The 27,660-nt window shown below is 38.0% G+C and overlaps 1 protein-coding gene across 1 annotated transcript; it reads left to right on the top strand.

Moving 5' to 3' along the window:
* Positions 1–14,015: 14,015 nt before the first annotated feature.
* LOC139713173 (neuronal acetylcholine receptor subunit alpha-7-like) lies at positions 14,016–27,630 on the top strand. Its single transcript, XM_071624921.1, has 5 exons — positions 14,016–14,171; positions 19,621–19,665; positions 22,077–22,186; positions 24,931–25,466; positions 27,164–27,630. The coding sequence occupies exons 1-5, from the start codon at positions 14,016–14,018 to the stop codon at positions 27,628–27,630; spliced, it is 1,314 nt and encodes a 437-aa protein (XP_071481022.1).
* Positions 27,631–27,660: the final 30 nt, after the last annotated feature.

Below are 27,660 nucleotides of genomic sequence, written 5' to 3'. Positions count from 1 at the left end.
TGAATTAACTTAACCGAAGCAAATTAATCAGACGCTCTGCTTGTCATTACCCCTCACAAATGCAAGGCACTATGCCCCAGGGAACGGCACCTGACAGTACGATAGATTTACCGAAGTCAGTGGAAATGATTATGAGCACATTCGACCGTACATGGCACTGCATGGTGAATGAAGTTAAAAGATATGGACGAGGTTTCTCCCCCTTTCAAGTTGAAGAGAAGTTTTGGCTTACAGAAATCATTTTGGAGATAGCGATGTTGCATAAAGTCACCATAAAGTGTAGATAACAGTAATGCCCGATTATATTTTGCTAGAAATGTAGATGTAGAATTATTGTGTAGATTGCCGGGTGTGCTGAACCAAGGATGGATTTTGGGTGTATAGATTTATTTTTTTCTTCTTTGAACATCGTGTTGGCTTATTTTCTATGATCGTGCAAAGCTTGAACAGCATAATTACATCCTCCAGCTGTGTTACAATATATTTTCTTTTATGATAGATACGATATTGATTATTGAATTCATATTACGATGATGATTATTATATTGTTCCGTCGGTAAGTCACCTATGACTAAACGTGGTATTCTGTTTTTACATATCACTAGGGCGTTGTCGCTTTTAATCGTTTTTCCCATCATTGAGGGATTGCATTGAGGAAAGAAGGATCCAAGTAATAAAGTCTTGTGTCGTTCATTTATTTTTACACCCGTCTGTAGCAACCCCCCTGCAATATAACATTACTTTTGGCATGATGATTACATCAGAGTACTATAGTAGGTCTAGGCTTTTCAGTAAGAGTTATTGTTTGAAAGGAGTGCATGAATGAAATGATTAATGAGTGACTATTGAATTCATATTACGATAATGATTATTATATTGTTCCGTCGGTAAGGCACTTATGACTAAACGTGGTATTCTGTTTTTACATATCACTAGGGCGTTGTCGCTTTTATTCGTTTTTCCCATCATTGCCTTGACAGTAGGCAGCGATAAAATATTTGCTGTCCACGGTGTTCGAAGTCATTGCTTTGGATGAGGAGTAAGAGTGCTTTCAAAATGTATGACAAATTACAACGAACAAGGGTGATAACATGGCAGATTTGCCATTATGAAAGCGTGAGTTGGGGGCTCAAGGAAGCAAAACAAAAGAAGAAAGCATGCATACATTTTACAAAGGCGATGTCATTAAATTTACTTTGGTACATGTCTGAAATTAATTTTGAGCATCTATGTCAGTTCTTTACGTGTTTTTTGGTTTTTAGAGCATTTTTCCCTGCTCAAGCACCACAATATAATTCCACAAATCAAGATATGTAGCTCTCGATTTATATAGGGCTTACTACATTTTATATGACATTACGGAAATCGTACTGACTTTCACCTTTAACAATATTTTAATGTAGTCTGCGCTGGCAAGAAGATTGTGAGCGCGTAATATTTGATGAACACTATGCTTCGATTTAAAAAAAAATGATTTGATGGTCAAAGTTTGCTTTTATGCATCTTGTATGGTCGGTTACGGCAAAAACAGAAATGTATATACCTATATGAATATATATCGCTGAAATGTGAATTTACATGCCGTTTATGCAAGAGTCAAGAATATCCACCGGACTGACGAAATGATTGAACAGAATTAACAGAAACGCACAAAAAAAAAAATACATATGCGGGGAGATTTCTTTGCTTGTATGTTTTTGGGGGTTTTAACTTGCTTTTTTGTAGCGACTGGCACGATCATAAAATGTATGCTACATGAAAAAGTCTAATATAGTCGCAGTGTATAACGATACAAAAAAAAAAACCCAGTAAACTGTGAAACGTAGATGGTCCGATCAAGTTTATTATTTCTTTACTTCGAGTGTACTCAAAGAACTGGCGAACACGTACCAAATTATTGCATAGCCCAAAAATATCATATGTTGCAAACGTTGCGACTGTAATTTTGAGAGGGAGGATCAAATATCATGCGGTGATGAAAAGAAAAAGTGTTTTCAGGAGATGACGCTGTCAATGATTACTGCAAGTGGTTATTTGGAGATGAATCGAACGTGGATTTATAGCCCGTAATTCAAACGCTACGACGGGGTCTTTGTTCAAAAGTATGTATACAGTGCCAAATCTCATTTTCACCGTTCAGATCATAAAAAATGCCTCTGGCTTTTACGTCAAAAACATTTGCGTTGTTAGAACTGAAACAAAGTGTTGTCTTTTTTTTTCACACGATAAAAAGAAAAAAAGACAGAAAAAAGACAGAAACAACAATGAAGAGGAGAATTCTTGAGAACCACATGCAATTACTTCAGAGGCTCCTATATTCGACATTCTTACTTTCTCACCGGTAAATACCAAACATGCTCCATCTTCAACTTTTTCATACACAGCTGTACCTATGGTATAGCAGCTACTTGAGAAAACTGTGCGCGTCAAGTGTCAGAAAATGCTTTTCATGTAAGATGCAAGACCCACTCTGGTATCGTACTATTTGTGTTGTGTATAATTCATTATATTGTAATGATCGAGTGTCGCTTGCCATATTTTTGATGGTGTGAGTAATGTTCAACTCGATATTGAAAGTTTAACTATGTTGAGGAGAGTAAAGATGATTGTGACAGGTGATGATGTAGGCCTAGTAGGTAAAACACGTATCTGAAAATGACTGTACTTATGCGATGGCTTTATTTTGAATTTTCAGGAGAAAAAAGATACCGATATGTGACTTTACTTTTGAAGATTTAATTTTTAACGTATAGTCGTAACAAGATTGATTTTACAAAATGGATTAAAAAAAGCAGACATACGAGGAACGAGAGCATTGACTATAAAACTAAAATATAAAGACTAAAAAAAAAACGGAGAGTGAATTGTGTAAGAGGGGGTAGATTTGAAGTGTTCTAAAAAAAAAGAATAACTGAAGGTAGTGTGGAATTATTTTACGGTTGATTTCTTCACAATGCATTATCATCGAATGCTTTAAAACAGGATGCTCACACTGAAGTGAAAAACAAAATTCATCAACAAGAAAGACCAAAGTTGCCGCTCCCTGCCTGGGTTTTTGAGCTGGAAAAGACATTGATGGAGCTTCTTGAAAAGAGGAGGCAAGCACGATGCTTTCGATGTGGAAAGGTGGGACATTGGAAGAGAGAGTGCCCTGTTAGACTGAAAAACAAAAACACGCAGGTAAGAAATTTGGTAAACAGTGTCTCTGTCAGACCCGTTAGATCGCACAAAATTCGTGTTCAACAAGAGAATCATAACGCATGATTTTAAAACTATACCGTGTATATGATGGTTATTGTCAAACCAATAAATCAATCGAGTTTCTTCCACTACTTTTTTTTTAGATTACATACTCTCGGTGAATTTTAATTTGCATATTGCGATGAGAAAGACTAATGTAGATTTCTTATAAGCGGATTTTATAAGGGGCAGAAGAGTATATCGTATTAAACATTTTCTGTGAATATCGTTAGTTTAATCATAATTACGTACTACCATATCTTTGACAAGATTCCGCTATGATTTTTTTTTCGATTTTCGCAACCTTATTTTAATGTCAACAAAGAGAAATACTGCATGCTTGTTACGTTACCCTCGTGTATTCTATGCCACTGTATAGTTTAACTCTGCCTATCTCCATTTCAGTTCAAGAGCTACTGTAACGCTTTTTGGTACAACGCCTTTTTTCTTTACAAAATAATGTGACGTATTGCAAACATATTGGATGAATTGCACTTTAATAAATACTTAGGTGAAAGTTTTTGTGTTAATATCGAATCTGTGATTGCTTAAAACAGTATATTGTTGTCAAATATGACAACAATCAGTTGTAACGAAATTGACACCTACCACAATCTGTTATAAACTTGTAATTTTCTGTTATATATGTGACCCTGCACCACAAATGGACAAAAAGTTGCCAGACATGAATATTTAGTTAAGACCATATTCTGAGAGAGCAGACTTTAAGCTTGAAAATGATGTATAAATAAAATCAAATGGACTCTCCTAACTTATCTAAAGAGTGGAAAGAAAGCACATACTCCGGAAAAGTGTGAACTGAGAAAAGAGGCTCTGAAGTGCAGTGTCCATTCAAGCGCTAAATCTTTACCAAGCCGTGCTGGCTGTGCGATGAATGGGACAAGAAACAGGATGTAAACCACCAGAGTAACAACAATGAAGGGATTATCAGATTAAACTGAAATTAAGCATGCCTCATTAACACATTCTGTCCATGGGGCATAAGTAATGCCAACTTTCAAAGCAGTAGCGTTATCTTTTCAAAAGTTATTAGAGTTGAAAGTGAAGAGTGTGTACCAGGTTTTCAGAAATGAAAAGGGGACTCGAAAGACACACCTAATCACACTATTCTACCAACAATGGTCGAGATAAACTGCTAATAAAAACACACTTTCCCGCCCGTTTCATGATACCAAATTTTAGCATATATTGTAAAAGAAGACTTGCTCTTTGAGAAAATATGAAAAAGTCAAGATCGGCTAGGTTGCCCAATTTCACTTATTTTTAGTCCTCACGCAAAATCAGAGTGCGACTTTTTGTTCGTTTTGTGATGCACGGTCACATATATGACAGAAATATAATATACTATATAAAATACATGATATATAATAATATGTTTTGAAAGAACGATATGTCGATATATTTTGTTAAAGTTTGGCAAAACTCAATACAATGTAGTCTTATTATGTTTGTTTGTTTGTTCGTTCGTTCGTTTCATTTTCAATCTGGCAAGATTATATAATGGATAGTCCATTTTCGGCTGTACTAGCTGGTCTTCCCTTGGGTTCTGCTGCATGGATGACGCGACGGAACGACTAAAGCGTATTATACATCCTGCTCTTTACAGTGAATGAATGGAGCGGCATCTTCTACGAGCATGGGTTATGACTTTATCATACACGAGATCTCCGTTTGAATCAAACGAGTAGGGAAATCCATTTTTTGTTTCGTTAGATAACCGTAATGTTCACGATGGTTAAAAGCATTAGCCACTGAATGATTATAGCAAAAAGCGTAAGTTCCAGGTTTTTTTCCTCCGTCGTACTCATCTGTCACGTTCAAACTGAAAACTGACTTGTCCTCTGCAACAGGCCAGGGCACATCTGACACGTCTGATTTCCAGTCCAAAACTAAGTGTTGACCAACAACTCATGGTGACTGTCTTGGCGCGAGCCAAATGCTCGAATGATCCTGCTTTGCACAGGACGAGCTATTAATACTGCTTCCAGGACATTGGCTGTCTGTGGCGTGTCTTCCTTCTTACAGGTGTAGGCATACCTCGGGCATAGAGTTCTTCCGACGGTTTTTCATCAGTATCCTCTTGCTTATTCCTCATCGGATCACCACGGTTTTGCATGAACAACCACCTAGTCTTGTTCCCTATGAGTTCTTGAGGTGGATGCAACTCAGCAAGGCTAAGGGCGAATTGTTTCCATCCCTTAGGAACGAAGGTCTTCCTGTATCGCAGTATGTCATTCACCAAATCCACCACGTGGGTGTCATTCAGACGCACACCTTTGACTACAGCTTCACCTCTGTCGTTAAAGTGTAAGATGTTTTCCGGAGCTTCTTCGATGAGTGTCATCAGTTGTTCCGCCTTTTTCTTTAACGGTTTTGGTACGCTGTCCACGACCTTGCCAATCCAGGAATGTTTGGTGTTAACTTTTCGATCTGAAGTCGTTTGCGTATCCTCAACTCGAACGGCCAGGGGCTGCTTTAACTTCTGGTGGAGATTCACGTATCCCATGAGAGCTTGTTCGTAGAGTTTAGCCCGTTCGTCTTGAGTTATATCACGACGCCGTATGATGGCCTGCATCTGTTCGTCCAAACCATCTAGTCCTTGGTAAGTCGGTGCTTGAGAATGATAATGATTGGTCTGGATTTGATGGGCCAAATCCTGCGGTACTAACACCATTTTCTTTGTATGCTCCATCCTTATTTTTTCCTGTTGGATCTACTCTTTCGGCGAGCGATACCTCGTTTAATACCACCGATGATCAACTCTCCCAGTATACCCAGAACCGGTCCCGCCAAGGCAGATATGAATCCCCCTTTTTGCTGTAACAACTTCTTCCTTTTCTTATTAATGGCAACCTTCTTATCACCGAGGACGCGGAGTGTGTTTTTATGAGCTTTCAGCTTGCTTCTTTGTCTCGCAGTCAGAGGCACGTTACCACTCAACACGTTTAGGGCGCATTCGCAGATGCATTTGACCAAATCCTGATTTGCGCCTCTTAATATACCCTTTTGTTGCTCAGAGGTACCTTGAGCTAACACATGAAGGTAGGGGGCATTTTTCTTCAACCTCTGCGTCATGATGCTTAGGTCGGCTAGCTTGTGTCACACTAACGCAAGCATCCAAATGTAAATGACGGATACATGAGGGAGACATGTGTTTATAAGTTCTCTAGGAGGTCTATTTCATGAGGTAGACATAATTCCTTTCTCCTGGAAAGATTTCAGTCCTCAGACGTAAGCGCTCGTCCGTCTCAGGTTTTAGGTCTATGAAGAGATAACCATATGGTTTAGAGGTGGCGTCATAATAGGACTCTTGCAGGTATTTTACTTTGTGGGGGTAGATTTGTTTGCCGAGATGGACAATCTGAGAACTATCTCTTGGGTTCTTGTAAACAACCATGTAGTTGGCGTTCAAACTGATGGTACGACTTTCCTTCCCTTGAAAGAAGATGTTTTGAGTTATGAGAATGACCGATAGATTACGATGATGACTCCCCTTGGTAAAAAGGTGCGTTATACGTCGATCTTTGCTAGCCTCTGTCATCAGATCATCAAGCACAATCAAATTACTCTCCCTGCGATCAAATATCGTTTCAAGATCGGGAGGTATCCCCTCGTAAAGCCGTACATCAGGCAAATTCCTCGCCATATCAACGTAACCATCCTGATATTCCCCATAGCACCAAAGAATCTTCTCAAAGGGCCGATCGATAACATGGTTTTGATTTTGGAGAAGTTTTCTGACAAACGTGGTTTTACCTGAGCCTGAAGGACCACCCAACAGTAACGTAAAGGGTGTTTTCAATCTCGTGTCCATAGCCAGAATGAAGAGCTTGATATAATAACCAGTACTTATATGTAGATTTCATGGTATGAACCTGTCTCATTTTTCTTGATATGTAATTTCATCTCTATCATTCATCTCCAAGACATAGTCATTACCTCAGGTTCTTTCAACACCCATGACCATACCAACTCGAGCACTCATGTTACACGGTATGAAGACACAAGTATAAGCACACGTGAATTCTATGATTTGGTAACTGCTTTATTCTTGTTCACAACATAAAAGAAAAAAATATTTCACATGCACACACACACATTCATGACACGATCATATTGAGACATTGATAACTTAGAATAAAGATTAAAGGACTCGTTCGCTTATGTCATTACTCCATATACAAGAACTCCTTTGAAAACGAACCGTCCCAATCTTTACCATCGAGAGGATTAAACTGATTAACCACACATTGATACGCCAGAGAATCCACATTACACTTTTCATGCCATTCGGTACACAGGTCTAGAAATATTTTTGTATCACTCATTTGACATAGGGTACATTTGGCATGGGCCAACCACTGTAATTTACTGTGCAACACACAGGACTGTAGGTGCAAATGTATATCGGGACTTGCATGCTTCACGAATATACTCCAAATCTTAAACATGTTTTTCGAACCACTTTCACTGAGGTTGTCATAAATACTTTTTGAACAGTCTGCGAGATATTTACACATTCTTTCAGATTCATGATACAAAGGCATCTTGTAATTGATGCAAGCGTGGTACATGCTAGGGTAGTTTTGCTGACATCCTTCACAATCGCTTGGACTGGGTAGTGCGGATCTTTCAATTTCGAGATAAAGCACCGTCAAGATGAAGGCTTGGAGTAGTTCCAGATAACCATTACCACGCACATCTGAGACATAAGATATAAAAGAAGAGAATATACTATTCAATAGGATTTAAATCTACTAATACTGATATTTCTTGACGCTCCCAGACGCTCACAATCATCCAGCTACATTCGGTTTAGGGAACAAACGCTCGGTAGCATCTTTGGTGTCTTCACGTTTCAGTATGTCCAGCGTATGGTTGATATCACTCATACAGTTCATGAACTTATCCCAGTTTTCCATGGTAAGGTTGATACCTCGTCTACCGGCCATCATCGGGGAACCGAAGTCTGGAGGACCCATGTAATATTCACGCACATTGACGTACAATTCGTTCCTATACACTTTTATGACGGCATACCGCTTACCACCGAGATGAAAATAGCGTAGGGCATCCGGAAAGAATGCCCCTTCCTGAAGTTCCTCCGTCTTGTGAGGAGGTTGCTTAGAGGCTGCTTCCGCTTCACCATGCCCCTCGGTTTTCCGTTTCTTGGATGCATGGTCATCAATCGCGAGGTCATGATTCTCAGTGAAGCTTTCCTGTAAAACGTATACAGAGAGAGAGAGAGAGAGAGAGATTGAGATAATTAGCAGATGCTATGAATCACAGTATCAAACATTTATTTACAAAATATGAAATCATGCAAACTTTATACTATTTCTTTCTTGTTGAATTACACATTTCCTTATTTCATTCTTTCTTAAACTGTAGTTTTCAAGGAAAACGCCAAGACTCACCTCCAGCGATCGTTTGACACCTGGTTTTGCCAGCGTTGGGAACTTGAACACGTCCTTCGTAGCTCTCGCCGGTTGTGGAAGCCTGGGGGCCTGCAGACCTTCCGGAATATTCGGCAATTTAGGCATCTGGAGCTTCAATGGGGCCGCTTCTTGACTGGCTTCAGTATTGGAAACATAACACCGTCTTTAGGACTTTCCCACCGCCTTTCCTCGGTTTCAGTGTTGTAAAAGTACACACGCTCCTCTCGTTCGCTAAAGGCGACGTTCCAACCTGCCCTCTTCGCCTCGTCGGATAAGGAAGAAAGTGCCAGTATAACCGCACTATCCGTAGGGTTTGAATTGGTAGTAGCAGCCATGTTTTCGGATTTTCTATCTGATAGGGATACCTTTACCGAGTTGAGATATTTAATTTGAAGCCAATGTCCAGTCAGATGAACCAACGTTAGACTGTCCTCCGATTTATACCCATTCCACAATAATCTGACTGCTCCCGTGATTGGTCCGTATTTTAGGAAACTGATCGGAATAGCGTTTACGCATGCGCCTTCGAAGCGTGGTAAGCGGACGAGTCCGGACAAGTTCGCACCAAGGTACGTTCAAGCCTGTGACGTCACGTACGAGTACAGACACGCCCGGTCAAGCCTGTGACGTCACGTACGAGTACAGACACGCCCGGTAGAGTTCTTGCAGCTAGCGTTGTAGTTAAGATGTAATATATGTATATAGTCATAGCTAGTCATTACAAGCATAGATTCATTAAAACTGAATAATTGCATTCTCCATGAGATATTCTCATTGTATTTACAATCCTTTCAAACCTAACATATAACACACGCATTAACATATGAAGTAGAAAATAAAGAGGTAAATAAAAGAACGCCATTGCAAACTATTCGTTGTATATATTATATTCATCATTCATTCAGAGAAAAAAATAAAGAAATGTCAACGAACTTCTTTACATCGATGTTTGATGTATATTCAACGCAAGTCCACCATTGAAAAGAAAAAATAAAGAAAGAAAAAGAAAATAAAGAGGAAAATAAAGAAATGTGAAAGAACTCCTTGTATCCCACGACTCTTTTCTTCACAACCCTTGTCCTGTACGTGTAATTAATTAGTCTCGTAGTCTCTTAAGATCAATCGTTTTTTACGACCAATCACACCACATTCCAATCACTCCCCATCGCACACAAAACAAAAAACATGCCCACATCAACCACACATTACGCCACGCACACACGCACACAACGGCAACACCAAAACCGGTACTAACACATTCATGTACAATCTTCACACGCAAACCACATCACACGTTATAACATATATACAACCGTCACCAAGACATTTTCACCCATTCACTCAACACATCACCCAAAAAAATTCTAAGTTCCAACATATCTCGGACTTAGACAAAATATCAAGATCACATCACACGTTATAACATAGGACCGTCACCAAAAATTTCGACCAATTTCTTAACTACAGCGTCTATGGAGAAATTCTAAGTCCAACTTTAACACAGGGCCTATGGAAAGTGAACACCCCCGATTCGCCTACAACACGCGATTTCCCATAGGGCGTCACCATTTAGACTGCTATAACTACTGCAGCTAATTTCCTGTGTTGTAGACTGCGGAAATCAGCAACATAAAAGTAGCATAATACCGCAGGCAATTTATTTGATTTTGCATTCAAATTTGCAGTCAAACATGGTAAAGATGTCGACAGACTAATGGTAATATTATGTCCGTTTGTTATGAGAAAAAAATAATACATACATATGTAAGCGAGCGCATGTAGAAACGATAACGTGAAGAATATCTCCATTGTTTTGTTGTTGTCTTAATGTTATACCGATACTTTACCAACGAGGACACCAATAACGGAAATCAAGAAGCGTATTCATAGTTGGACATGCATAAAACAGATGAGAACAACGAGCAGGAGGAGGAGGAGGACGATGGGAAATACGATAAAATTAAAAAAATGCATGATGAGAAGAGACTAGCAAGGATGATGAATGAAAATGAAATAACCAAAAATGGCGAAGAAATCAGGCTAAGAGAGAGAGAGAAAAAAAAAACAAGAAAAATGAAGAGATATGAACGAACATCTAATGGGAAAAAATTGGCAAGAACCATGATTGTTTTTAGTATTCACCTTATCCTGATCAGGATGTGGGACGATGCGCTCAACAAAATCAAAAACGGATGACACACGTAAAATCACATCATACTGAAATCCAAATAATAGATTAGGCCAGATTATAGCGCATTGAGTTTTAGATTTTATGCGCTTATTTCAAAAATGCTATAGTGTTATGTTTTGAACGAGCATATACCCATTGTGTGACTGTGAAGGCACAAGTCATGTCATGAGCATCTGTCGCTTTTTCACTTTTAACCATACCTTCGATAGGTCAGACATTATTAGTTGACATTCTTATTCATTTTTTTCTTTTTTCTTTATATATATATATATATATATATAGATATATATATATATATTATTTTATTTTTATATTATTTTATTTATTTATTTTTTTTTGGGGGGGGGGGTGAATTAAAATAATGTATTCAGTAGTCTGTGATGAAGCACACAAAATGATCATTTCATGTGATTATTGTGACGGCCCCTGCAACCTGGAATATGTCATGGAAGAGAACAATGTAGCCATCTAATAATGTATTTTGTATGGTAACAATGCACTGAATTTGTTTGTAAAATTTGACATTTCGTAGCAAATTCTTTTTTATCAAAATCTCTATGATTTGCTGCAGTTTTTGCGTGTACCTTTTATTAATGAAAGAAGTTGCAGGATTACATTGTGAGTACAATTGACACAAAAAAGGCCATACACACATTTTGTATTATATGAATAGGTGTACACGTATTCATATTTTGTACTGTGTATATGTACAACGGTATATGTATACATAGGTAGTGGTAAACTGACTCTCGATAGATAAAGACGTATAGATCGATTGATAGATATCGTGTTAATGATTTTAAAGACAGTGTTTAAAAGGATTATAATGAAATTTTTAGTTGCACTTTTGTCTTGAAATAGATGAAAATATCATTTTTAAGGAAAAACCAACAACCAAGGGACCCGACGAAAAGAAGATGTTCTGACAATACGCAATGATGTTCATTGCATTTAAAGAGAATGCAAGCAGATATATTCTTATGTGAGCAAAAAAAAAAATGAAAATAATTGCCATCAAGTCAGACAAAACTTCGAAGGAAAATAGGTTCCTTTCTAGCAAAATCCAGTATTGAATCAAACAAGTGGCTATAATACACGCATGCGCACTCGTACCGCTTATTTCGCATTTCCAGCAGGCTCAGATACATTATCATGGCTTGCACAGGCGGCCTGCATAAAATATGACCTTGTTGTTATTGTTATTGTAGCTGCATAATCTCGGCGCCGCTTTTGCAATCAGAAGAGACCATCATTTTATCCCGATGATGCCGCCATGCAGCATGATGATTGCGGGGCAGCGGACTCCAGTGGGTGCATTTCGGATCACACTTTGCCTGTTGGCGTTTATCACTCGTATTGTAGGTAAGGTCCGAACTACTGTATTCTTCATTCCTGATCTGTGACAATATCAATACCACTAAAAGTGTAAAACATGGCAATTCACCTGCGCATATTCTATATTGTCCTCTCTCTTTCTCTTTCGATTATCTGTCTCCTTCTTTAATGTCTATACCAATCATTAAAGTAATTCTCGTAATTTGGCTTTATTTACCATAAGCCACCACTGTTTCAGCGAGGTCCGTCTGCATGCATGTATTGTTTAGCTGAGTCAACTATTCGTATTTCTTATATTAAGCCCTATTACATTATTTACATGATTATGGGATGTAAGGTATTACAATTAGCAAACGTAAAGGCATTATTTCGTGGGGCGTCATTGTCCGCATATATTACTATTCTAAATCTACAATATGGACAATGTGGACTATAGTCAAATTAATGTAGATAGGAGAAATGAAGAGTTTGTTCGCAAAAACCGGTAAGTCCGTATTTGCCAAAATTGAGATATTTGCGATTAAAAGTCAAGAAAAATAGAGAGAATAATAAGAAAATTTTTGCTTCTTTTGACCATAACTTCAAAAATGCACCTATATATGTAGTGACCAATATATCATTTAAAAGGTATTATTTTGTACTTTATGACAGAGACCGTACTTTAAAATCTTCAAAAATGGACTTATCGGTTTTTGCAAACAAACTCTTCAAATAAAGATGGGGATACAATACAAAGCTTTTCAAATGTTTGGAAGATTACAAATGAAGTATCGACTTGTGTTTTCCGTTTCTTTTGTACATTGTCTTCTTTCCTTAACATCTTTCTCTCCATCATTGCGTAGGAATCATCGACTAATAAAGTGTAGAGTTTCTTACTATTGATGGAACATAACATATGGTTATCATAACAGAAATCTTGATTCAGTTATATCCGAAAGAATTTTTCCAGCTCAAATTGCAAAATTTACTTAAATGCAATTGTTTCTAGCACCATCAATTCGAAACAAGAAATTAACCTTCTTGTATAGTTATTTAGTTAATTGAGTCAATTTTGAGGTTATTTTTCAATTTTGTTTTCAAATGGGTTCACAAGACAGTGTCGACACATGCTTTATGTTTATATGTAATGACAACATTAATGATTATGATAAGAATGATAATGGTATCGATAACATTACTACATGCATTGATAACAATAATTTCAATTTCAAATTCAATTTCAAATAAGATTTTATTTCTAACATCACATTTTGTTGGTACAAGTTCAAAGAAAAAATGCAATGTATACAATACATGTGAAACTAATGTTTAAAATGATTGCGTTTTTGGAAAAGAGACGCCCACGTAAAAAACAAGCTTGTAGGAAATGAAATGAATGAAATGATAAAAAATGTATTCAAAATATATACTGTACACACTGCATGATTATGCACGGTACAAACTTTAAAACTATAGATGGAGAACAATCATTTTGCTGTTTGTTGTGTTGTTGTTGTTGTTGTTTTCTCGTGTCTTATTATCTTGTCTTTTACACATAGGTCTAAACTGACATACAGACATCCATATTATGATGTCTGTTGTATGAATATGAATGTGTTGTAAATAAACGTATTTTCAAGCAGTGCCCATTGTAAGAAGTGTAATACTTGGGAAAGCTTAATTGTGGGTCGTGTTGGTGGGAAGAGGGAATGGGCAGGGTTGAGGAAGTTGTGATTGTGACGACATTTTTGCCAACTCTGTGACGTATATTTACCTTGAATATTAAAAGCTACTGTGTTTTCCTCATAGCTATGGGCGAGGCATCTGGCGATTTACGATTTTTTAAAAGACGGCTGTACACAGACCTGATCGGGAACTACGGACCGAATACGATCCGACCGGTATTTAACGACTCCACATCGATTGAAGTGAAATTGCGCATGGTCGTCTATCACCTTGTGGAATTTGTAAGTTAGATGGCATAACGTTGTACATTAGAATTGTGAAGGCACTTATGTGTGATTATGTGTGTATGTGTGTGTGAGTTAGTGCGTCGTTAATTAGGAAATGTCAGTTTTCCAAGAAGAGAAAAGGCTCAGGTACAAATTGATTTTGAACGTTAACATTTTGCTTGTGTGTCTATCTATGAAATAATATTTCACTTGATAATAATGTTTATGAAATAAAAAGAGAAAAAGTAACTTCCGTCCAAACATAATATTATGTGCAAAATTGTAAATCTGATTTCTGTGTTGTAAAAGTATTAGAAACTGTATACCCTCACTGCTGAGCAGATTTTATGATTCTTCAGATCACTTGCCACATATGAAATTTATAATAGCTTAATCAGAGCGTATGTTATTCTTTTTTATGTAAAGTCATGTAGATTTTAGAACCCTCCCCTGTATTTCACAAATAATCTTTCACATCCCCCGTTTCGGTACAGATATGCATCGTCTTTTTTTTTTTAAATAGAAAAAAAAAGGATGGCCAGAAGTAACTACCATCATAAAGACATAGAGAATAAGTTATATTTTCATCTGCTGGGCAGCTCCAGTTTTGCACAAACCTCTGAATGGCAGTATCAAACATGGGAACAAAGGGAATAAGACTGTTGTGACTCCGTCTATTTTGAACCTCCTTGATAATCATTTACGTTCAGATAATGAGTTTGAGAAGGTATCATAAAGGAAATGAAAAGTTAAAAGCAATTAGGCTCATTAACTGCAAACAGGGGAATTCTATAAAGAGCAATTCAAAGTTCATTTGATGAAAATCGGTTGTGAAATGGCTGAGATATACAAAAACAAAGTAGTCCTAATAACAGTTGGGCCCAATTTTTGCGACATAGGCCTACATCTTTATACACGGGGCTTATACATCGAACTCGTGGGCATTCTTTGTCTAGTGTCGAGCTCCTGGGCTGCAAGGCTCGTGGGTGTCGAATTCGTGAAGTGCACCCATGGATGTGTGGCGCACAGGCTCGAGTGTTTAGTGAAGTGTGTGTAGTTGGTGTTAATAGGTATGTGTGGGAGTGTATGTTTCTTGGGGATTGGGAGGGTAAAGGTTAGGTAATCGTGGATTTTCACCCCACCCTCCTCACTTTTTATTTTGTAGAATGTTGTTAATCCAATTGAGTTAGGTCTTACGGGTTAATTGTATTGTTGCGATTTGTAATGTGAAATAATACTGCCAGAAACGCAATCGGAATAATTGGTTTTTACGAACTACGCAGTAGAAAATAGAAGTGTAATAATTGGCTTTATGGTTGATTTGTTGATCAATTTGAAGGAGATCAAGTAAAGGTTTCAGAAAAAAAAAGTGTGTGCGTGTGTGCGTGTGGTACATTCCGGTATGCCTGTGTGCTTCATGTGCTGATAGACGTAGCCATCCGAGGACAACAGTTACTGTCAGTGACTGTAATGCCAAATCAATATTCGATTAGCCACACATCATCACCGCTGATTTGATAGCTGGAAGTGAAAGCGACTAGTCCTCGCTGGTGCTTTTGCTTGATTTAAAAGCCGCGTCTGTCACGTTCTCTTTCATCATAACATTATTGTAGGGAAACACTCCCGTCATGCTCAAGGGCATACAAGCTCATCGACGAACGCATTGATAACTATCACAAAGACACGCTCATTTGCAGACACGAACAACCGATGCCTCGTGAAATTCAATTATTCAATGTTCATATCGTAGGAGGCCACAATCGAATATTGTCCCAAAACTAAAGTGGATGACGTATCCATGACATTGCGCCTTAGGCAATCGATTAAAATTCAATTATTGAATCAATATCATTCTGGTTTGACGTTGCCGCCTTTTGCAGTTTCTAAAGTCTAAGGTAAAAATCCCTTTTCACTGCATTGAACGCGGTGTCCATTCTTTGTTTCTTTATGTTTGTGTTCAGTCATTATTTGTTTTTTTCTAACACCATAAAAACACTGTTTACAGGCGTCCCCTGCTCATGATCAATTGGTATTTCAAAGGTATCGTCTTCAAGAAGCTTTTATTTCTATGTTGTTGTCTGTATTTCGACGATGCGCCTCGCACTCGAAGAGAACAATCATTTAACATTTAAGGTTGCAACGATGGACAAACAGGACACAATCTAACTTTTGCCGATAGGTAAAAATCTCATGATTTCACTCCGTAAAAAAAAAAATAAGTTACGGAATTTTAGTCAAAATCTCTTCAGTACCTTATCATTGATCTTTGTGGTGGCAACAGGCACCATTACACATACAACAAAAGAAAAAAAAGTCATATATATATATATATATATATAGGCTTACTTTGTAAAATAAGTTTTCACCACGAGGTTCACTGGCTTCGACTCAAACATTAGAAAGTGAAATCAAAGGACAAGTCCTCGTCCTTCATAGACATTGTGGACTGAATGAATGCAGCAATATTAGTAGAACACATCATTGAAAGTTTTGGGAAAATCCGACAATCCGTTCAAAAGTAATGTATTTTTTGACGTTTCTGCCCAGTGACTGCTGGATGAGAAGACTATTACAGCTTTTGATGTCACTTTTGAATTGGTTGTCCGATTTTCCATGAACTTTCACTGATTTGTTCTTCTGATATTGATGCATACACTCAATCCACAAGTATGTAAAGGTGCACTTGTCCTTTAAGCATGGGGAGGCAGATGAATTCATTTGTTTCAATTCAAGATATTTGAGATTAAGGCTGAAAAGCAAAGCGAATAATGAAAATATACTGGATAATTTCTTTTTTTATTGGATAATATCTTCAGAGATATTTCTTGATATGTAACGAGTGCAATTTTAAGGGTTTTATTTTTCCCCGTTTGATGACCTCAAAATTGTTTTGTTTATTTGTTTATCTGTTTTGATTTCAAACTCTTCATATATATATATATATATATACATATATATATATATATATAGTATAAAAGCGTCCATGGGGGAATATACGTCTGAAGGGGAATTCGTTCCAAAGGGGATTTTTTTTTGATATTCCCCTTAAGGTTGTGACAATGTTTTTCAAAGCCTTAATAATTGATCTGGGGCCTCAGGACTACTCCACCAGTAGGGCACAGATGGATGGCATAGTGTGTATACACTATATGATAAATTATACATAATTTGTGTATCTGTGCGTGTGCGCGCGCATACGGATGCATGTATATGAACAAATAATGTTCATCTTATCATTCATGTTCTGCACCATGTAGACACCGATGTAAGCACGCTCCTATTATTACCAGGAATATAGTTATTAATGGTTGCCTTGAACCCCACACGATATTCAATTCAGCCTCGACATGAAAACCGAACAATAATCATGTTTGCTCAGCTCGTAGTAGCGAAAACATGCTACGCAATAAAAGAGTTGCTAATCAATGTGGCTACGCGCATATCAGTCCACATACCTTTAACTTTCAGCATGTGTTGATAGCAAAATAATAATTTATTTATCATTTATTTATTTATTCAAGATTTCATGCGTGTTCACAAAATAGGAGTGCATACAAAATGTATGCAAGTACATCTCATATAACCAAGACAGAATATATACGATAAGTATACATTGATAAGAAGCAGTTACAGAAATAGTATACAACTCTAAGAGAGCTACATTATTCAAGGTAATGAACACGCAAAGGAATTGCAACATAAGCTTAAAGCTTGAAAATCGTTGCAACCCCCGTGCGCACAATCTATATGCTTGCAAATATTTAAATGATGAGTTTGGGGGGGGGGGTATTTAAAAAGAGATGAACATGAGGGGGGAAAGAAGAAATGCATGTGTGATGCCTATTTGTCCTGTCGGACATTGACAAGAGAGAACCCCCCCAAAAAAAAAAAAATAAAAAAAAAAATAAAAAAATAAAATAAAGTGTCAAGTCATTATAAGCGAATTACACTGATTAAATTTCTCATAAATCCCATTCAAATGTCGATTTCAGGGGAAATATATGATCACAGCAAGATTAATAGTTAGTAGTACCCAGGAGTTCAGCGTGAAGCTGATAATAGAATATGTTTGATCGACCTTTTGAAAGTAACTATTTTTTGCAAATTACGCACATGCTGAGGTAGCGTATTCCAGACATCAGGACCGCTATGTCTGATTGATTTATAGGCTATAGTGCAGTACCAGGGTTCACTAAATGTATATCTGATGCTTGTCTCGTGGGATACGAGTGAACTGCACTGTTCAGTTGAAACATTGTCGAAAAAGAGACAGGTAATAGGTCTTGCTTAGAACGAAACATGAAGAGGGCAGTCTGTAGGAAATGTATATCATCTACTTTTAAACATTTTAATTTCAAGAACAATGGGTCTGCATGTTCTAGGAAACCAGACCCTGTACATATACGGACAGCTTTCTTTTGCAGCAAAAGGATATTATCTGTCAAACTCTTTGACGTTGGCCACAGAATATTACAATACGAAATATAAGGTAAGATAAGAGTATTATATAACATCAAAAGCACTTTGTCAGAAACAAAACATTTTGCTTTATATAATATACCAATATTGCGGGATATCGGTGTAGCGATATGATTCACATGGTCACTCCAATTAAGTTTATCATCAATATATACGCCAAGGAACTTTGTACATGTTTTCCTTTCAATGCGGGTACCATCTAGATTGACATTAATTTCTTGAGCACCTGAGCATTTCCTCCCTTTAAAGTGAATGAAATTAGTCTTCTGCACATTAAGAGATAGTATGTTACTTCTGAACCATGATGTTAGCTTTGGTAATTCTGAATTAATAGTGAGTTCAAGGGTTCGAATATCACGATGAGATAAGAAAACACTTGTATCATCGGCAAATAGGTGTAGGTCAAGATTGTGGAAACATCACAAATGTCATTTATATAGATGAGAAATAAAAGTGGGCCTAGAATGGATCCCTGTGGAACACCGCATTTTAGATACAGAATGTCAGAATTAACAGAGTTGCAGTGAGTAAACTGTCTTCTCATTGACAAGTAGCTAGAAAACCACTGATAAGCCACACCCCTTACACCATAGTGACAGAGCTTAGACAGGAGGATCGAATGGTCAAGTGTGTCAAATGCCTTACTAAGATAGAATAATAATATTTGCTACGTTTATTTGTGTTTGACAGGGTAAACATAACATGTCTCGAGCGAGTGTCGAGTGGCATGAGTACATGCTGTACGCTTATTTGTGTGTGTGTGTGTGTGTGTGTGCGCGCGCACGCGCGCGCGCGTGCGTGCGTGTGTTTGTGTAGGCCTAGTGCGAGTGTTTTCCATTGGTTTACATAGTATTATTCTACTGTGATTTTTTGCGTGCTCTAAAAAGAGATATGCATTTAGCCATTTTAGCTATCTTTTTATAGATTAATTGTTTAAGATTAAGTCATTGTGTTTTCTCTTTCTTTTCTCTTTTCTTGTTTTCAGGACGAGCCACTTCAGCAAATAACTCTGCAGGCCGCTGTCAAACTGGTTTGTATCAAATTAATTGCACTCATCAAAAAAACAAAAAACACCTATCGTATAAAAGAGTGACTATACAAGGAGAAAATCCTGTCAAAATACAAAATCCGCGATAAAATGCAACGAAAAAACTGGATAGAGGGAAAGCTGATTCTCTTGCAGTGACGTCATCAACTGACGTCATGAAGGCCATGGATACAATGCCATTCTCACATTTACCTAAAAGCTCTTAAAAAAACAACTTTTACTGCAAATACAAATTGACAAGCAGCCTGAACCTTCAATATTCCTAAATTAATGATACGTTGATGCATAAAACAATTACGTCATACAAGTCATATATTCAATCTCAGGTAAATGAATACTTCATAGAAAAATAAGTGCAAGTGCAGTATACATATTCATACCAAGGTTAGGGTGGACAGGTGAAGTATAACGTAAAGACGGGTTTGCAGTGGTAGGGTTGGGATGAAATTCAATGTACTAGTACCATGAGTACGTTGAAGATTGGTGTGTGTGTGTGTGTGTGTGTGCGTGTGTGTGAGTGAGAATTTGTGTGTATTTGTGTTTGGATGTGTTTGATGATGAGACGGACGATTTGCGTAAAAATGTATAAAAAAATTGTGAAAATATCACGGGGAAGCATTACAGCGTGTTCTACCAAATTTGGAAATCATTTCCAATTTCCTGTTGTTGTTTTTTAACTAATGACATTTTAAAGGGGATGGCCAGTAACTGATCAGTGGGAATCAGTAGGAATGATGGGGGATGGTTTTTTCCAATCTCTGTGGGATTCATTTAAGAGTACGTCATATATATATATTGTTGCGTGAAAATTATTTGCTTCAGAATGGTCTCTTATATTGAAGTAATGTGCAGTTTAATGCTCCCAGGTTGGCATTCCTGTACAGTGATCGTGCAATCGTTAACGGGCCGTTAGGTCCATAACGATATCCACACATTTATATCGATATACACTTGCATATTCACAAACACAAGTGTCTGATGGCGTAGTATATAGCCCCTGAGCAGGGCTCAGTTGGACGGGCCTCCCGAGCCGTTGACACACCAGAATTATTCGGCCTTCAACTTGATCAACTATTTGCTACTCGCTGCTGCTTCTGTATACGTGTTATCATAATTTATTCCTTTCCATGAAAGTTTTTTTTTTATCCGGATCATCGACTTTTTTCTTTGTGGAAGCGATTTCTCTCTCTCTCTTTTTAAGTCATTATTACCATTAGCAGCGAAATAATTGCGGCATGGGAAAGAGCTATCATTAATTATGTATAGAACAGGACTTGAATGCTATCACCGCTATCCCCAGGAAGTTATCAGCCCCTCATTTCAAATGACCTTGGTTCCTGTAACAGCGGTATCCTCGACGCAGACATTTAAAATGGTATGTTCAAAGTCTAAAGTTAAAAATGCACATGTTTAGGCGTTATCGGCTGTCCGTGGTGGTATCAATAATGATGCTCTAGACTCGGAAGGTGGAGAATTTTACATCAGAAGGCTTTTTGCTCAGGAAATAATAAATATTATGCAGAGGCGAAACAAAGAAAAGGTGATAAGCTAAAAGTGAAGTCGCGGGAGATAAGGAAACAGAAATACAATTGTGCTATGGAAGTCGAGGCATCAGAAAGGTAATAGTAATAAAGAGCAGCGCATATATAGATGACCACTATCATGCACTCTTGAAACATCAGAGTCAGAACTGACCCGGAACTGGGTCCGTTGGGGTCTCACACCGTTCCGGGTCAAAAATGACTTGGAATTTGGTCACGAAGATATAGTCATATCTGAAGTCATATCTGACCCACTCCTTGCCATCTTATATTAGAGCCCTATATATTTCACTGTTGAATTACTGTTACAAAAAAAAAAATGGGTGTCAGATTTTATGCAGTCTGATTGGCTGTTCTACATTAATATAACACGATGGCTTGTACCATCATGCGTCGGATGAAGTAAATAGAGAATCAAGCATGAGAGCTTCTCCCTCATCGTACTCGGTGAATGCATACTTCGTATGTATTATATAATTGGACACAATACCACAATCATTGACCGAATGAGAAAGAGAGTTGAGTTTCAGTATTCAATAGTCATCTTTAGTATTTCGTAATGATAAAAAGGTATATCCGGGAGCTCGGTGGAATATATTTATATGTTTTATACAGATAATAATATATGAAGAGAGAATGAGCAGACGTGAAACTGCAGAGACAGAGAGGGGAGGGAGAGAGATCGAGATGAAATTCGTCATATCCCTATTAAATCTGATTCTCTAAAATAGTCAAAACGTTGCCCCCACACAGTCATACATAACTCTATTGTAAGACAGACATCCACTAGTACCTTAATCTCTAGAAAAAGAACCGCCTATAATAGTGTTTTATATTCTTTTCCTATACCAGGTTTGGCACGATGCCTTCTTGGTGTGGAACGAAACCGATTACGGCGGGATATCAAACTTTGAGACCGACGTGGACATGATATGGACACCAGACATTACTTTGCTAACAAGGTAAGCATTTTAACTTGGTTTGATTTGATTTAAATCGATTTGATTTGTTTTGTTTTGTTTTGTTTTGATTTGATTTATTTTCTGCATTCCTTTATCATAATGATAAAAAGAATATTTCCATCCATAGATGACATGCTTGATTTCTGAGATTATTATTATATGATTATAGTGTACGTCCTGTATATTTTTCACTAGACGATCAATTACTAACTGCCTGGGACAATATTCGTTGGAGGAGTCTGTGTCTTGGATTTTTTTCCCTTTTTTAACAGATACATGGCGCAATGAAAATGCTGAGAATTATATATACATGTATGTAGAATATCATGTACACGTGTGCATGTGTGTTTAGCTCCTGATTGTTTTTTTTAAAGAAGTATACCAATAACAGAAATGCTATTAAAGCAATTTCTAACAAGTTATTTTAATCGTATACTTAGAAACTTCAAAAGTTTTTCATCTTTGAAGACCTTAGATTTTAAGTCCTTATTTTGTTTTCATATTTTGTATTTACCTGTAAAACACAATCTCCTTTAATACTTCGTCGAGCTCTTTGTAATATGCGTGCCTTGGTATTGACCCTGACCTCCTCTTCCTTCGCCCCTTGTTCCGTTCCTCTTTGGTCTCACGCTGTCAATTCTCCCATGCTTATCTGTAATTATAAAAAGAACTGCTTCATCTTCGTATATATATATATATATATATATATATATAATGTGTGTGTGTGTGTGTATCTGTGTCCATTTTTGTTGTTGTTTGTCTTCTTTGTCTTCCTGTTTTCTTTCCCTTTTCTTTTTTAGACAATCTGCCTTAGTTCTGTGAGTTCAGTAGGCCTATAATAGTACGGTTATTATAGTTGTTATTCATGCGAGGATAGCAGCTTAAAGGGATGGTACAGTATTGGTGGAGATGAGAATTGGACTTTTAACTTTTTGCGAGATACCAAGAAAACACTTATGAAATAGTACAGAACATACAATTTTACGAGGAATTCAAAGTTTATTTGATGAAAATCGGGTTTGAAATGACTGAAACATCCAAAACTAGAAATGTCGCTATGACGACTGGTATGCCTCTGCCATAATGCATGATTCGCCTAATAGGTGTATAGCAAAATGTCTTTACAATGTGTGATGACAGTTTCACATAACTGGTAAAACATTGAAATGACAGGTTTGTCAGAAATGTCTTGAATGTTCACTTTCCTTGAATAAGGTTTGCTTTACTAGTAATTGTATAAGAGCACAGGTACATGTACATGTATTTGGGGAATTGAGGATTTTTACTTGACTTTTCACCAACCCTTATATAAGTTTATGCATTGAATAATTTTCAAGGTATGAAGAAAAAGTGTAATTTTTAAGGAGTTGACCTTGACCTTTGACCCTGACTATTGACCCATTACCCCTAAATTCCCTAGCTAATCCCTGCCAGTCAATGCATGCGTATGTACCAAGTTCCATGAAGATACATTGAACCATTTGCGAGAAAAGTGAAATTGTAACATTTTCACCTGACCTCTGACCTTTTGACCTTTTACCTTATGACATAAAACTCTCTCTCTGGAGAATCATTACGCAGTAGTACATGTCTACACTAAGTTTCAAGAAAATACCTTTGGGCATTGCACAGATATGGGGGAAATAGCAACATTTTTAGCATTTGACCTTGACCTTTTGACCTTTGACCCCTTGCCAATTTCGCTAAAAAACTACTCAACTAATTACCCCATCATACTTCATCCTTGGACTAAATTTGGTGAAAGTCGCTTCATCCAGTTTTGAGTTATCACGTAAACAGATAAATTTTAGGATTTGACCCTGATCTTTGACCTTTGACCTCTTGCCAATTTCACTAAAAAACTATTCAAGTAATTGTCCTATCATGCATCATCCTCGGACAAAGTTTGGTGTAATTTGCTAGATCCAGTCTTGAGTTATCGCGTAAACAGATACAATTTCATGATTTGACCTTGACCTTTGACCTCTCCTTTAACCGATTTCACCCAAAATCTAATGAAGTAATTGCATTATTATACTTTATACCTGAAACAAGTTTGGTAAAATTCCAGTCAATATTACTCAAGTTATCGCGTAAACGAATGCGGACGGACGTACGTACGGACGGACAACCCGTAAACAAAATGCCTCCGGCACCACTTCGTGGCGGAGGCATAAAAACAAAGTAAAACAAAGACCACGTTAGTGATCGTAATAAAAGGAGGGTCCCACTTGAATCGCTCTGTTTTTGGATATCTCAGATATTTCAAAACCAATTTTCAACAAATAAACGTTGAATTCCTTATGGAATTACATGCTCTTTCATATTTCATAAAAGGTTTCTCGACATCTCATCCAAAAAATGTTAGAAACCTGAAATAAGGTCTCAACAAAAACCATACGATTCCTTTAAAGCACTGCTTTTTAGCAGGGTCCCCTCCAATTCCAACATCTTTGTTTCGGTTAAGTAATAAAGTCACAGTACATTGCATTTCCATTCTCAACAATTTCTCTATCATATATCGTGAAATGAGTTACATCGATTTTATATACCAATGTTTATGCCAATTTAAATGTCATACTGAGTGATGTGCATTGTATGGTTGGAAATCAAACAAATACATGTAAATTAATTCAAAGATGTATTTCTAGAAAATTTTTCGTTATCTATTCGTCACCAACCTCCCCTCGCCCCCCCCCCCCCCTTTATGACTCACGAGTGAAAGTTTATTCACCCCACTGCAGCAACAAACTGGATTCCTACAAGATGATTCTCCGTCGGGCGACGGTGTCATCGAGCGGGGAGGTTAGCTGGCTCTCGCCCGTCATCCTGACCAGCGCCTGCCTCTTCGACGTCTACCTCTTCCCCTTCGATGTCCAGAGATGCACCTTCGAGTTCTCGTCGTGGGCGAATTCGCGCGAGCTGCTGGATCTCGACTTCTTCTCCGAGAGGAACAGGACCACGCTCAATACCTTTCGCTACAACGGCGCGTGGGGAATCCAGGAGGACATAACGGAGAAGATCTTGCGTCTGTACTCATGCTGCGATGAGCCATTCACCGAAGTCCATTACCACCTGACTTTGCGGAGGGAATCCACATCTTACGTTCTCGGTATCATTATCCCCTCCGTCCTCCTCTCGCTGACCACCTTGCTAATCTTCGTGCTGCCGCCGGAGTCGGGGGAGAAGATCTCGTTCGGAGTCACCAACCTCCTAGCCATGGTCCTCTTTCAGGAGACTGTTCGCGCTGCTATGCCTCCCAGCGGCTCCCCGGCACTGGGTAAGTCATCTCCTCTCAAACTGTGGTTTCCCAATATGCATAGGTTCTAAACACACTATTGTCTTCTTCTGCAGGAAATAAGTAAACTTAATCAAGAGCCTACTCAAACATGTCAAATGCTACTTTGCTATGCTATCTGTTTATGCATATCTTACGGATATTCTGTCCAGGTGGTCATACAAGTGACATAAGAACTGCCTGTGAAATACCTTCGTTTATAACTAACTACTTTCTGATACTTGAGATAAATTTTGTTTGCAATTGCTGTAGCCAATTCGGGCAAATCTCAGGTAAGCTTTTTATACGTCAAGTACAATCGATGAACATTATAGTAGTACTAACTATTGTAATCTGATCTGCCGGCCATTAAAGTGTAGGCGTAATAATTATGAGAGCAGTACTGCTGTGAGTTTGTTTTCACTTCTCTATATGTACAGAGAATGGACACCCTGAGTAGCAAAGGTGCTAAGGGATGTCAAGCAAAATTTCAAGAGCATCTTTTAGTCATTAGATTCGAAATACCTAGATGCATTTCGACTGGATATACCAGGTTTCCAAGAGTAGGCCTAATGGAATATCGCAATTTATCGTATAGAAAGTGTTTTGTGTTTGTTTTGTTTGTGTCTGTATTTATTTTTTCAGCGTAGCAAAAAAAAAAGTTGCTGAAAACTGCTTATCCAATAGTGGCGAGCCAATAGAGTAAAATGGAGTCAAAAGGGGCCTGAGCTTTCGATCCTAGCAGAATCTTCGTCAGAGGCAAAATGACAAACAGGCAGGGAAAGCAATCACATAATATTATAAGGACTTCACACAACAAGAACAGGGGACAGGCTGGGTACTAAGAACAAAGAAAACAAAAGGAGAGGGTAGGAGGTCATGGGCAAGGAGCCCAACAGGTAAAGGCAGTGAAAGGGAGTGGGATTGCAGCAGGAGGGTGCAACAAACAAAAGGCAGAGGAGGGTCAGTAATGATCCTGAGGACCATGGGGGCAACCATTGAAGGAAAAGGATGAATAGGGAGGCAACATCAAACAAGATAAGGAACAACAGAGGGATAAAGAAAGGAAATGAGTGAATAGCAACAGCAAGAGGAAAAGGGGGGAGGGGGGCTTGAGCAAACAGTGAGCCCTAATAAGGTGTACCAAGTGGAGGCAACAAAATGAAAGTGAGAGTCAACCAACAAATGCAAGTAATCAGACATATCAAAGTACAACTGTATTATACACAATAATGATAATAATGATAATGATAACAATAATGATAATGATATTGATAAAAGAAATTAATGTAGCTCTGGCTGTGTTTCACGACCAATTTGCGAAAGTGCTTTTAAGAAATGCTTCAACCATTTATAGACTGTGATATGAAGTAAATTTCACGCTGTTACCATGTGATTAACACCGCAGCTAGTCTCTCCAGTTGTACGAAGCCGACGGATAAGAAATGGTATATCATAGTATCGAATTCAATTTAGTCATATCATAAACCTTAGAAGAATAAGAAACACAATCATGTAACTTGAAATAAAACACACACAAAAATAAAGACTATCAGTGAATGTCAGATAACTCACTGCAACGACTTTCCAAAACACGAAAATTCCCCGTAGATTTTACACATTTTATATTGAGAGACCGATAATGTATCTTACGTAATCTATTCTTTCATTCCTTCCTTCCGTCCTCCCTTTGTATCTAGCCAACTACATCTGTATCATGATCATCCTATCTTGTTTGTCCGTCTTGGTGGAGGCGATCGTTCTGCGAATGTACAACAAGAGCGATGACGTGTCTCCCGCTGTTTGGTTCCAACGACTTGTCAGCGGCCCGTGCGCAAAAATCAAACACAGAGGCGTCAAGCAAGAAAAGTTTCCTTCTGCATTGTGCTATGGTGATATGATGAAGGTATCGTCGCTTGCACAGGAGAAGGACGATCGTTCTGCGGGTATGACCGCGGACCAGCTGTGGGCAGACGACGCCCAGAAAGTGGTCGTCAAGGATGGCGGGAAAACGAGACCAAGTGGGCAGGATGGAGAAAAGACGTGGCGAGAGGTGGCCATGTATTTCGAAAAGAGAGCGAGCATAGTACTGATATGCTGCGTTGTGGGAAACATTGTGTTCTGGACATTTCGAATCGCTATCCTTAAAGCGATTGAAGATGATTAATAAGATCGTTGTCCGAGAGAGGGCAGTATT

The sequence above is a fragment of the Diadema antillarum genome, unplaced genomic scaffold, assembly GCF_040938485.1.
Source record: "Diadema antillarum isolate AM-2024a unplaced genomic scaffold, OU_Dant_1.0 seq00001920_RagTag, whole genome shotgun sequence".
NCBI classification, from domain to species: domain Eukaryota; kingdom Metazoa; phylum Echinodermata; class Echinoidea; order Diadematoida; family Diadematidae; genus Diadema; species Diadema antillarum.
Note: the sequence above shows the minus strand (reverse complement) of the source record. Positions and strands in the feature narration are given on the sequence as shown.